This window comes from Rattus norvegicus, chromosome 1, assembly GCF_021556685.1.
Source record: "Rattus norvegicus strain SHRSP/BbbUtx chromosome 1, alternate assembly SHRSP_T2T, whole genome shotgun sequence".
Lineage (NCBI taxonomy): Eukaryota > Metazoa > Chordata > Mammalia > Rodentia > Muridae > Rattus > Rattus norvegicus.
This window is the reverse complement of record NC_141534.1, coordinates 28,246,939-28,259,727: the sequence shown is the minus strand read 5'-3', so window position 1 is coordinate 28,259,727 and position 12,789 is coordinate 28,246,939. Positions and strand designations below refer to the sequence as shown.

The following is a 12,789-nucleotide window of genomic DNA, read 5'->3' as shown; positions in this document are numbered from 1 at the left end:
ATGTGTGCAGGTCAGAGGACAAACTGTAGACTCCTTTATTATCTTGTGCCACCTGTACAGAGGTCCAGAGATCCAACACAGGTCCTCAGGGTTCCATCACCTGGTAGACCCACTGAGCCCCCGTAAGAGGATAGAAACCTATACAAACAGAACCAACCAGCTAATTACATTTTAGAGGTCCCTAAAGGCATCTGAAAAACCCCTTAACCACCTTCCAAGTACTATCATACCAACCGCATCAATGCAAATTCAGAGTAAAGTATTCAAAGGTTGCACTTCTCCCAAAGTTTATCATATTTTTACTAGTACAGAAAAATCAACTGTATAAATAATCAGAAAGCTATTACACAAGGCAGTGTTGTAAAACCTATAAATCTAATTTTGAGATCCCATAGCCCCTTTCTCTATTTCTAGTGAATAAACTGAAATTCAGAAGTTTGTATAAATTAACAGTGGAACAGAATTCAAGGTTCTCAGCTTTCCCACCATCAGTCTAACACTGAGTCTTGAATTTCAATGTTTACTACCTATTCTCATCAGAGGTCTCCCTCTCATGGCCACTTGCCTGGACATTACCACACTCAACAAACAAAAATCTAATCAATTATTTTTGTCTTACTCCCACAACAATGGCAACTGAACGCAGGCTGACTGGCATCATTTCTTTAGTTCTGGATCCCAGTATTGTTTAGTACTCATTAAATATTAAAAATTATTTGTTAATTAATGAATTTTAATCATACTACAGAACACTTAACTATAGACATTATAACCAAGCACTGCAATAAGTGGTATGTTACTTAAGACTGCATAATAGCATGCCAAAGCAAACAATCGAAAAAGCAGAAATCTTAGTGGATTTCTATAATGCCATTAGTCTTTATGCTTCTTTCTTGCTGCTCACATACATGACTCTACTAGACACTGGCACAATGTACAATTGGCTTTCACCACCTGCTGTCTCTTCAGTCACTGTTGTGTCTGTTGATACCTCAAGAACAACTCCCAGTAAACACTATGACTGAAGGACACACCAATAGCACTGTCATCACGGTAAACTTCTTTATGTCTCCACTTCAAGTCACTATTTACCTTCATTTTCTTTTGATAAAAAACCTACCATATGGCAACAGTTTCTGTCACTTTTTGTACATTACTAATTTGTGTTTCTTCTTTGTCTCCTGACAGGGAATACTGCATAGAAGTTTTGTTAACATAACAGTGTTGCTGGGTGTTATAAACATTCATTGAAAGGTACATTGAAGTAGGTCCCTCTTATCTAAACGTTCACCTTTTGTGACCTAACTTTTATAGTTTCAGTTACCTATAGTTAACCCTAAATGGTAAGTGAAAATCCCAGAAATAAACAATCCACATATTGTAAACTACATGCAATTCTGCACAGAAATCTCACACCACTCCTCTCTATCCCACCTGGGAAGAGAAGCATCCACACAGTCTGTATACATTTATTCACTTAGAGTACCCACCTCAGTTATTAGGTTAACTGTCACAGCATAGAGTAGCTATAGTCGACTTAGTATGGCACAAAGTACAATCATAAACATTGACAGTATTTTAATTGTATACTGTTGTAACTCCTATTTTATTAACATTGTTATTAATCTCTTACTATAATTGTTATAAACTATCTATGGTATGCATATAATGAGAAAGCACAGGATATATTATGGGTTTTGGTATTATAGTGGGTTTCATATACTCACTGAGAGACTCAGAGAATAACTTCCCTATGGCTAAGAGGAAACTAATTGTGTGTGTGTGTGTGTGTGTGTGTGTGTGTGTGTGAAACCAGTTAAAAATGACACATACATAACTGCTTCTATCATGAAAATCACACAATATTAGTGGCATGGTATTCTTTATTTTGAATATTTATGTGTAAGACTATACAACTGTCATAAAATGGCTAATTTTTCTCTTTTACTATAATAAAGGTTCAAAATTTTTATGCCAATTTATTCACCACAAATTATTATTAAGACTATTAATAAATGAAACTTGAACTTTAAAAAAATACAGGATGCATCTTGATTAGCAGAATTTGTATTAGATGGACTGAAGTCAGTGAGAAAATTCTCACATAACTATGACATGTCAGAAAATAATTATTCAGAAAAAAATGTAAGGCTCCCCAGTGGTAGTGTTACATGTGAGCCAGCAACCTTCAGGCTGCAATTAGCCTTCAGAGAGCAAACCAACGGCTGCTCTGAGTCAGGGAAAGAACTTGTCCATGGTTCACATCTTTATTTTCTTAGCTTTTCAAGCAAATAATCAACCTGTAATAAAAAATAAATTTAAAAAACATGAATATATGGCTCATTCTAGTTATTAGTGCCTCTGTTAGATAATTCTCCTTGTAATACCAAAGAACAAGAAATAATCATATTTTGTTTTAAAAATATCTTACAGAAAGAAAATAAAATAGTCCTATAAATTATAGTAAAATAAAAATATAAACAGGCAGATTCCAAGTAACATTAAATATTTAAAAGCTTCTATACGAAAAGAAATATAAATACAATATTAAAAATGTTATAAACTAGATATAGAAGAAACAAGATCATATTACTAAAGGACAGGTCAGTCTGAAAATGTTATATCCTGTGAGATTCCAATTATAAGAAATTCTTAAAGCCCAGTATTGTGGCACATGCCTCAATCCCAGCACCTGGGGATCTGCAGAGGCATGCAGATCTCTGAGTTTGAGGGCAGTCCAGTCTAAGTTCCAGGAGAGCCAGAGCTACATAGCGAGATCCTGTCTCAAAAAACATAAACAAAATGGGAGGAAGGAAGGAAAGAAGGAAGGAAGGAAGGAAGGAAGGAAGGAAGGAAGGAAGGAAGGAAGGATCTAACTAACTCTAAAAAGGAAAATTTTGGAAACATTAAAAGTATCACTGGTAGCTAAGAAACAGAAGGAGAATAAAACAGCAAAGCATAGAGGGTGTGTATGGAAGTGAAATGATTCCATATGGATGGCCCCACAGGGGATACAGGTTATACAGCTACCCAGACCTACAGGGGATATGGCAATAGGAGTGGAACCTGAAGTGAGCTACACCTGGGGTAGTGATGGGTATCAGTGTTGGCTCTTTGATTAGAATAAGCATATGACTACGGTTGGGATGTGGTAAGGAGAAACACTGTGCATAGGAAATAAGAAGATATCAAACTGCATGCAATCCCCTAGTACTGCATGCAGTTTGTACTCCTCTCCGAGCTTTAAAACTATCTATCTATATATGATGTTTCAATTAAGAACACCAGAATTTATATCTAGATCTGAATTTTTTTTGTTTGCTTTTGTTTTGTTTTGTATTGCTTTTTGTTTTTTGAGACAAGAACTTCTCAGTGTAGCCCTGAGAATTAGTTCTGTAGACCAGGCTTGCTTCAGACTCACAGAGATCCACCTGCGTCTGTCTCCCATGTGCTGGAACTAAAGGTATGTGCACCACCACCCAGCCCAGATCGAAATTCTTAAAGCTCTGCTTTTCTATATATGTTCTACTTCTCATCCTATAGAGTCAGATTGCCCAGAAAATTCCTCAAATTCAAAGTATTATTTGGAACTGAGAACTGTAGCATGAGCCTGTCATCCTGGCTCCCACAGGAGGCTGGTACAAAGATCCCAATTTCAAGGCCTATCTGGATAACACACATCTCAGGGCTGGAGGTAGGGCTGAAATATATCAACAGAGGAAAATGTTGCCTACTAGCATAAGACGATTCTGGTTCAATATTCATCAATGTTAAATTAATTAAATTCTGGATATATTTTTTTCTGGGTGCAGTTTATGAAGATAAGTGGTTAAGACAAACAGAATTCTTTGTCAGTGCAATAAAGAAAACAAGAACGATAGGGCCAAAGCCTTTAAACTTGCTGCTACACTGCTGCCGTGATGGGAGCGCTCACCGTGATAAACCAGTAGGAATCCCGCCTGTAAACCACCCTCGATAGGAAGCCGAACTCTTTGGCGGGCGCTATGACATGAAGGTGCAGATGAGAGACGGAGCAGAACGGAGGCACATGGAAGCCCATTCTGAAACACAAGGCGCCACTGACCACTCACTTCTCAAGGCGTCTGACAGTACACGTCAATCAGAGATAATTACCCAGAGGCGAGCAAATTCCATTCATAGGTCTTCCTTATGCACAAGCATTGCCAAAGTCCTTCATGCTGAAGTTCATAGACAATTCTCACCATTTATCAGGGGCAGCCTCATACAACCTCTAGAAAGTCGAGCTGCATTATTACTAGTCAGTTTGATACTTAGCATAATAAGCAGAATTCTGCAAAGATATGCTCATGTAAATGACCCTCAACACAAATGAATTAGCATAAGAACATTCAGGCAGTGTTCGTTGCTTTAAGACATAGCCAGTAGATGGCAGACTTTTGCCTTTAATACAATACCCAGACACTAAACCACATTTCCATAGTAATATTAATTATTACAAAAAAAACAAGCTTTTGTAACCAGAAAAGGTTCTTGTCAAATACTAAAACAATTTAGATGCCATTTGTCCATAATTTCCTAATTTATAAAACATTTATGAGCTCATTCTTTTAAATAGGAAAGCATTTAATTCTTAAAAAGCAATTGTTCAGCAAATAATTAAAGTTAACTCTACATTAAAAGCCTAATGATGGTGTGTATGTGTGTACATCTATGGCTGGGTGTCATAACCTAATGGTGGTGTGTACATGTGTACACATGTAGCTGCGTGTCATAACTGACCCTCTGTCTTAGGACAGGTCTTTCTCTAAACCTGAAGGTAGCCCAGCAGCCAGAAAGCCTCAGAAGCTCCTCTCTCTGCCCCTATCCTGGACTTCAGGTAAGCTTACACCATGGTAGCCTTTGACTTGAATTCTAGGCACTCGTACTCGGGTCCCTGGGCTTGCACTGCAAGCACTCTTGCTCAGCAAACCAACTCCTTATTCTCAACAATGTATTTCTAAACCATGTAAGTCTGCAGAAAAAAATCTAGTTTACCCAACTTTATAGAAATTAACAAATAGAACTACAAAAAGGAAAGACTTTGGGCTGAAGAGATGGCTCAGTGGTTAAGAGCACTGACTACTCTTCCAGAGGTCCTGAGTTCAAATCCCAGCAACCACATGGTGACTCACAACCATCTGTAATGAGATCTGATGCCCTCTTCTGCTGTGTCTGAAGACAGCTACAGTGTACTCACATACATAAAATAAATAAATAAATCTTTTTTTTAAATTTTAAAAAAGAGAGAGAGGACTGTTTTTGTCCTATTTTACCTACCTATTGTATGTACACACTTACTTGTCTGTCCGAACTACAAGTGAAATTTTGGGAAGATGCTGAGGCATGAGAAGAAAATCTACTAAGTTTACACTATCAGTGGACTTCACCTCGTGTGCAGGAATACTGCACCTGAAGCACAACTCTGCCACCACCGCTTCCCTTCTCATGAGAGACAAACTTCAGAAAAACCAAGAATTAATGTTAGTTTCTACTCAGAACATACGCACCTCACATCTGTGAAGTCTGTGAAATTATTCCTCTCAAGAATGGTTTTTCCAACAGTGACCATGCTCTCAACTGTAAAGCAGGAAAGAAACTATTACACTATGCTATACAGTAAGCTCACTAAAACTTTACTTCCTTTGGGCTATTTATTTTATCTTTACCTATGTTTCTCTGGTACTTTTTAATTAATTACTTTTATTCTTTGTATATGTAAGAGTCCGAATGTATGTCTGTGAACTATGTAAAAGACCACAGAGGTCAGAAGAGTTGTCAGGTCCCATGGAACTAGAGTTACAGACAGGAATAAGCTGCCATGCAGGTGCTGGGAACCAAACCCATGTCCTCTCAGAAAGCAGTGAAGTGTCCTTAACCTCTGACAATCTCTTCAACCCCCTATTCTCTGGTATCGTGAAGTGGAAACTGAAGTTACTTATTTTGAAACCCATTTTCTTCTCAAAAAAAAAAAAGATTTATTTTTATTTGTATGTACGTGTGTGTGTGTGTGTGTGTGTGTGTGTGTGTGTGTGTGTGTGTGTGTGTACCACATGAGTGAAAGTACACACAGAGGCCAGAAGAGAATACCAGATCTCCTGGAGCTGGAGTTACAAGCATTTGTAAGCAACTGTGAGGTGCTAGCCCTCTGGAAGAGCAGGAAGCAGGCTTACCTTCTAAGCTGCCTCTCCAGCTCCTTCAGACTTTTCTCATATTAGCATCCAAAGCAACAAATAAGTGTCCCTTTAGGTACTTTAGCAATAGTCCACAAATTTTAATATGTTCTCTATTTATTTTTAAATTCAGCATTCTCTTCTTTGATTTATTTTGGAATTATTTAAAAACATTATTTCATTTAAAAATTCCTCTTTGACATATTTACTTAACTATAAGTCTGCTTCACATAAAAATATTTACTGCTATGCTAAATATCTAATTTAATTCCATAGCCCTCAAATAATATATTTTGTAAGATTTCAAACACAGTAAGTGCTACAAACTGTATTTTGATGCTTAGAATATGTTCTACCTGGTGAAATATGCTCTTAAAAACTATGCACTCGGGTTGGGGATTTAGCTCAGTGGTAGAGCAATTGCTTAGGAAGCGCAAGGCCCTGGGTTCGGTCCCCAGCTCCGAAAAAAAAAAGAACCAAAAAAAAAAAAAAAAAAAACTATGCACTCAGCAGGTAAGTGGGATTCTATTAAGTATCAGTGAGTGGGATTCTATTAAGTATCAGTGAGTGGGATTCTATTAAGTATCAGTGAGTGGGATTCTATTAAGTATCAGTGAGTGGGAGGACTGCACATCGTTACCACATCCTTCCATGTACACATTATTTTCCTTACTTCATAAACTACCTTTAAAATGTTAGTATGAAAATATTCACATAAAAAGTACAAAGGGAGCAAGATAATGAAATTCCTAATGAGATCAGCATCAATATTTATAACTAGTTATGATAGAAGCTTCTAATGTCCATGAAGTTACCTTGAAGATAAAATAAAATGTCCTAAGAGGTCATATTATCTCTGGTAAATATCCAAAGAATGAAATAGAAACTTTTAGTAAGAAATACGCAATCAGTCAGTCATAGGGTAAATATTAAGTCTATAAGCATAAATGTTACCCTGTGTTTATCCATAATATATGTTCTAAAGCACATGGTTAAAACAAGTAAGTATAGAATTTTGTATTATTTAGAAACAACTTTCAAACTGGTAATTCAGTCACCTACAAGCTCATGAACAATAATGCTATAAAACCAAGATTTTTTTAATCTAAGAGTTTTCTTACCTCTAAAGAATTTAGTCTGATTTATCTGTTGTAGAATGCCATATAGTACTGCCAAACTAAACCCAGACCCTGGTGAGAAAGGCTACTAAACCAGACCTGGAATAAACTGAAAAGTGTCTTAGGAAAAGGTGTCAGAAAAAAGTTGAAGAAAGCGCTGAGTAGGTAATACAGAATAATCTCATAGAAACAACATTCGGATCTCCTTTTCAGAAGCTAGAAGTTCAAGACCTCCTAACTAAACTATGGTGCCGATTTATCTGCATCTGAAATTATCATGCAATATAAGTTCATAATACTTCATAACTTGTTTCTGATTTTTCATAGCATATTCCAATTTCAAAGTCAACAAAACAATCATTTAAAAGTGCAAACAAGGCCAGGCATGGTCATACATGCACAGTCCACTGAGGCTTCTGTGTGTTCACTGCTGAAGCCAAGATAGTGAGAGCCAGCCTTCAAAACAGCACAAAATACTATAAAGCACCATTCGCTATCTCTTAAAAGATTTTAAAAATTAAATATTCCCACATCTGAAATTTGCTTCAAATCCACTGTGGCTGGTTAATATATGAAAAGAAATGGCCACGAGTTACTAATTAAAGTCAGTGTGACAGACACATGGAAGTCTACTGTCATTTCTTAAACATTTCTATTTGGTTTCTTAAATAGAATGGTTCATTAAGTCTTACTTTCTTGACAACTTGACTAGCCTTTTTCTTTTTTAATTGTCACTGCCATATTTAAAGAGAACTCATCTTACCCATTTCTATGTGATCTTTGTTTAGATCCTTGCAACTTCCAATATGCTTTTTTGGCACCACGAGGTAATGGTGAAGTGCTGCTGGTTTGATATCTTTGAAACAAACCAGGTCTTTGTTCTAAAGAGAGAGACATACTGGTGAGTAAACCGAAAAACAAATTTCCCGACATTATTCTGCTGTGCTATGACTTAAGCACAGGGAAATGGCATTTATGTTCCAATCTAGGCCTAATGAGCATTTTCATAACTTAAATTCACAAAGATAAGCTTCAGCTTCTGTCATGTGGTATTTATTATATTAAGTTGATTTCAAGGAACAACTATGAGTAAAATTCATTAAAACTTTCTTACCAGAAATCTGTTTCAGCCCGGCAGTGGTGGCACACACTTTTTAATCCCAGCACTTGGGGCAGAAGCAGAGGCAGGTGGATCTCTGTGAATTCCAGGCCAGCCTGGTCTAAAGAGACAGTTCAAGCACAGCCTACAGGCTACACAAAGAAACCCTGCACAGACAATGAAGAAAGAGAAATCTCACTTTTAAATTTTATTATATATTTTCTCATCCCTACTTCAAGCTTTGATCACTCAAAATTAAAAGTTAAGTCAATGAACATAGTTTTTATCAGCAAAGTCCCCTGGACACACTGCTATCCATCAATTCTGTATTCCAGGACTCAGGATTCCGTGTCACGAGAACCTCAAATCCACACTATTAGCCATAATTAGCTATCATGCCAGGCATAGAGACTCTATTTTCCTCCATTTATTACGGTCTTTCAGAGGGTAGGCATAAACATTGGTGTCAATGGGATGCTTTAGAAAAGGTCAAGAAGCCATCAAGCCTCTGGCTGAAGAGATTTAATTCCTGATGAAAGCTGACGCTGACATGCACCTCCCACCCTGTTCAGGCCCAGCCCCACAAAGTCTGTTGTCTAGCAGTGCTACAAGGTGGAGGTGTGTGTGTGTGGTTGGGGTGTCCTGGAGTGGTTGTTGAGCCACTAAGTCCAGCCAAATCTACAAGCTTCAGTTTCTGTGAGCAACTCTGTCTAAGGCAATAAGGTAAACAGCAGTAGGAAGGGACAGCGAACACTCATCTCTGGCCTCTACACATGCACACGTACACAAACCAACACGATAGATACACTGTTTTACATTTAGAGGCAAAGAAACTGGGTATTTTAGTTACCTGTTAACTGCATTTCCACTAAGCTGTTAAGATACTGAACTCGGTTCTGTGATTTTACTGTCCTCTATTGTACTACTGAACCAACCACTATTAAAAAACAAATCCAATCAGAAAGACATATTGCCAAAAATACAAAATTATCTGTGTGTGTCCATATATGCTTGTTGTTGTTGTTGTTGCGCTGGTGACCAAACCCAGGGCCTAACATGCTTACGAAGCCTAGCAAGTTCTGCCACCGAGCCACGGTTTCTCTTTTTTTCTTTTCCTTTTTGGTTTTCCTTTGTAGACCAGGCTGGCCTCAGACTCAGAGATCTGCCTGTCCCTGTCCCCCAAGTGCTGGGATTAAAGGTGTGTGCCACGACTGCCAGGCTACAGCTGTCCTTTATAGTAAGACTTCCCAGGGCAAAATGCTGCAAAGAAGCCAACTGTCCCTAACTCAGTGACAGTGTTGGGAAAACCAAGCGATCGAGTACCGAATGCCTATTAAAGGATCACTGCACAGCTGTGGAGTATTGGTCTGGGACAGAGTCTTCCAAAGCACAAAGCAGAAGAGGCTGTGTAACGCTCTCCCATGCTGTTCTAGCTGCAACTTTCCCAGACTACTCCAGGACCTGCTTCTATTCTTCTTCCAACATTTTCCTAACAAATAATTCTCAAGTATTTTCTACGCAGCTACAATTTCTTCCCAGGAACTGTCCCTTCATATCTAAACCAAGCAAGTACATTTGAAAGAACATCTGCGTAGCATGGTATCTAAGGTGTTAGCAATTTTAATTAGCAAAAGAGCAGTTAAATCAGCTAATATTACTAAGTATGGGCTCTGGCATGGCAACATTTCTATGGTTTCTCAAACATTTTTTCATTTTTCATTTCTAAGAGCCCACTTTCTTTCTCTCCTTTGTTTGCTTGGGTTGTTTCTTTGTTTTGTTGGTTGGCTTTTCAAGAGATTTCTCTGTAGCCTTGGCTGTCTAGGAACTCACTGTATAGGGCAGGTTGGCCTCCAACATAGCGATCTTCCTGCCTTTGCCTTCTGAATGCTGGAATTAAAGGCATGTACCACTACCACTGGGCTATTTCTAGGAGACCCTTAATAATAATTCATATCAATACCATGAGATATGAATACCAGGCATGGTAATATATATATATATATATATGTATATATATATATATATGTATATATATATCTTTGTGACTCATACACAAAGAGTAAAACACTGCCCTTGGTACTGGTAAGCCCCCTACTAAGAATATGTGGTATGTCCTTTGCTTAAATGAATTCTGAAAAATACAGTAAGAAAACCATACAGAGATCTCTGAGGCAAAGAATCATCTCTGACTTTTGTTGGAAAGTCTTGCAAACAAATTCTTCATGATGTTGGTAACCCTGATTATTCCAAATCAAACAATTTCTTCTGCCATTATTTGTATAATTACCAACACCATATATATATATATATATATATATGTATATATATATATAGTATACCAACACCTTATATAAGTCCAATCATTCGTTTACAACGAATATATGTGTAATGAGAGTTTTAAATGCAAAATGATAAATCTCTCTCAAAAGATTAACTCTCTATGAGGGATGATGAGATGCAAAATATGTTTGAGCCAGGGGAAAGGGAAAGTTTTCTGGAATTTCCAGGTATGTCATGGCTGTTGCACTCTTGAACTCGCAGCAAGTATGATTAACTACAAGTGATCTGCATAGGTTTGAATCCTGTCCAGATCTTGTAACGAAAAGGGGAGGCGTTCATGAAGCCCTCGCGGTTGATAAGAGATATTTTTCCCAGTGGTGTGTAGCCACTTACAAGCTATGAACTGTTAGTTATCAGTTCGACTTCAGACCCAGTCATGAAACTCCATTTCGCCTATTTTCAGTCAAATTCACTCTTCGTCACCACGCCCATGACCTGTTTTCTGCTAGTTGTACGCTCTCTAAGGATACTGGAAATGTACATAACTTACTATCTAGAGAAGAGGAAGACTCCTTATAATAAAAACAAGGACACAGGATGCTGCTGTGTTGCAAATGCATGCAGAGGGAGGCGAGTGTGCCTGGCTCCATTACTACTATCTCTCCCTACTGAGCAGCAAAGGCACCTCTGGAGGACCTCTGGGTCCCTGAAAGAAGTCAATTACACGGTAGGTTTAGCAGGTCGGTGCAGAGACAGAAGCCTGCGAGCCTGGATTGGAGGTCGGGCTCCCACCCACCCCGGCCTGTCGCCGCCCACCTCACAGTATAAGAGTTCAGTTTCGGGTTCCTGACCCGCCGCGACGCGGCAGAACACGCAGTTACTGTCATAGTCCCTGGACTCCGAGGTCCCAGGCGAGGACACCTCAGGTCCTGCTTTGGCAGTGACCGTACAGTCGGGATTCGGCTCTCCAGCTAAGCCCGCTTGCTTTTCAGCCATGGCGGCCGAGAGGCGACCTGAGGATCAGCTGAGCTGCTCAAGGCCTGGCGCGTGCGCACCCGTGGCACCCGGAGCCGCCGCCTTGCTCCGCCCTCCTAGCAATGCGAAGTCTGCGCACGCGCAGGGACAGACACTGGGAAGGGGAGACTGTCAGTGGGCGAGGAGGGCGCGGTAAGGCTTGCCCTGACCCCGCCCGTCGCTCCGTGATGACGCAAACAGCTCAGTTTCAAGAACCTAACCAGGGGCTTGGGAGTTGCCAATAACCTTAGTCTAAAGTGCAAAGGATGTTGTTTCCACTTCTCTATATAGTGTATCACGCTCTAGTTATAAAAGAAAAAAAAAGTATAGAAGTTCGATTTTTTAAGGGTATAAGAGGATGAGTAAAATGTATAGAGAGCCTTGTTTGGCAAAGTGAATTTTCCTTGTTTTCTGTGTACTTGTTCAGTCACAATAATTTTAGGATCTGAAAACAAAAAACAAAAAACAAACAAACAAAAAAAAAACCCAGCCAAACTGTACTTGACATGTTTGCTTTTGTTTATAGTGCAATGCAAATCAGAATAAGGATCTCTCCTATGTCACATGTCATATACCGAGAAAAGGCAATAGTTGAGAAATTACCTCCCAGCTCTTCCCTGTGTCTCACCGGGTTCATTGTAACAATTTTCTCTTGTATTTCCTGCTATTCAGGAAAGAGAGAGAAACCCTTTGGGAACAATCATGCCAGAAAAATATCAGTTCTTAAGTATGATTGTGAGCTCACCTTTTGACAATACACGGCCTTTGCTGAGCACCAGTACTGAGCATTCCCTATGCTTCTCTAACTGTGAAACTTCCCAAGTTTAATTATTTTATTACAGCTCTACAGAAAGAAACAGATTCAGACTTCTATCTTACCCCTTACCCAAACAATAGCAAAGTTTAAATAAGTGTCTATTTATGTTCTATGTTTATCCGTAGAACAAATATTTTTAAATGCACTGTTTTGTTTTGAGATAAATTCTTGCTGATTCCCACCTCACCTGGAAATCTTCCTGTGTCAAACCTCCTGGTACTGTGCTGACCCTGCCTCTTTCCTGATGCTGAAGTTTACTTGAAATGATTG

The 12,789-nt window shown here is 38.8% G+C and overlaps 1 protein-coding gene across 2 annotated transcripts; it reads right to left on the bottom strand.

Moving 5' to 3' along the window:
• Window positions 1-1,865: 1,865 nt before the first annotated feature.
• On the bottom strand, window positions 1,866-11,714 carry Hint3 (histidine triad nucleotide binding protein 3). 2 transcript variants are annotated; one of them, NM_001100825.1, is made up of 5 exons: window positions 11,505-11,714; window positions 8,073-8,190; window positions 5,529-5,598; window positions 3,935-4,061; window positions 1,866-2,300 (listed from the first exon to the last, which is right to left on the bottom strand). In NM_001100825.1, exons 1-5 carry the CDS (start codon window positions 11,682-11,684, stop codon window positions 2,268-2,270), a joined length of 528 nt encoding a protein of 175 aa, NP_001094295.1. In that variant the 5' UTR covers window positions 11,685-11,714; the 3' UTR covers window positions 1,866-2,267. The 2 variants fall into 2 exon arrangements, with proteins under 2 accessions (NP_001094295.1, NP_001263362.1); NM_001276433.1 differs by lacking the exon at window positions 3,935-4,061.
• Window positions 11,715-12,789: the final 1,075 nt, after the last annotated feature.

Excerpts from the sequence above, each read along its gene's own strand:
- Hint3 (NM_001100825.1), bottom strand. The coding sequence starts at position 11,684 with ATGGCTGAAAAGCAAGCGGGCTTAGCTGGAGAGCCGAATCCCGACTGT. Across the intron at positions 8,191-11,504 it reads CTGAACTCTTATACTGTGAG|AACAAAGACCTGGTTTGTTT; the intron begins GTGGGCGGCGAC and ends CTCTCTCTTTAG. Across the intron at positions 2,301-3,934 it reads ATTCCTACTGGTTTATCACG|GTTGATTATTTGCTTGAAAA; the intron begins GTGAGCGCTCCC and ends TTTTTATTACAG.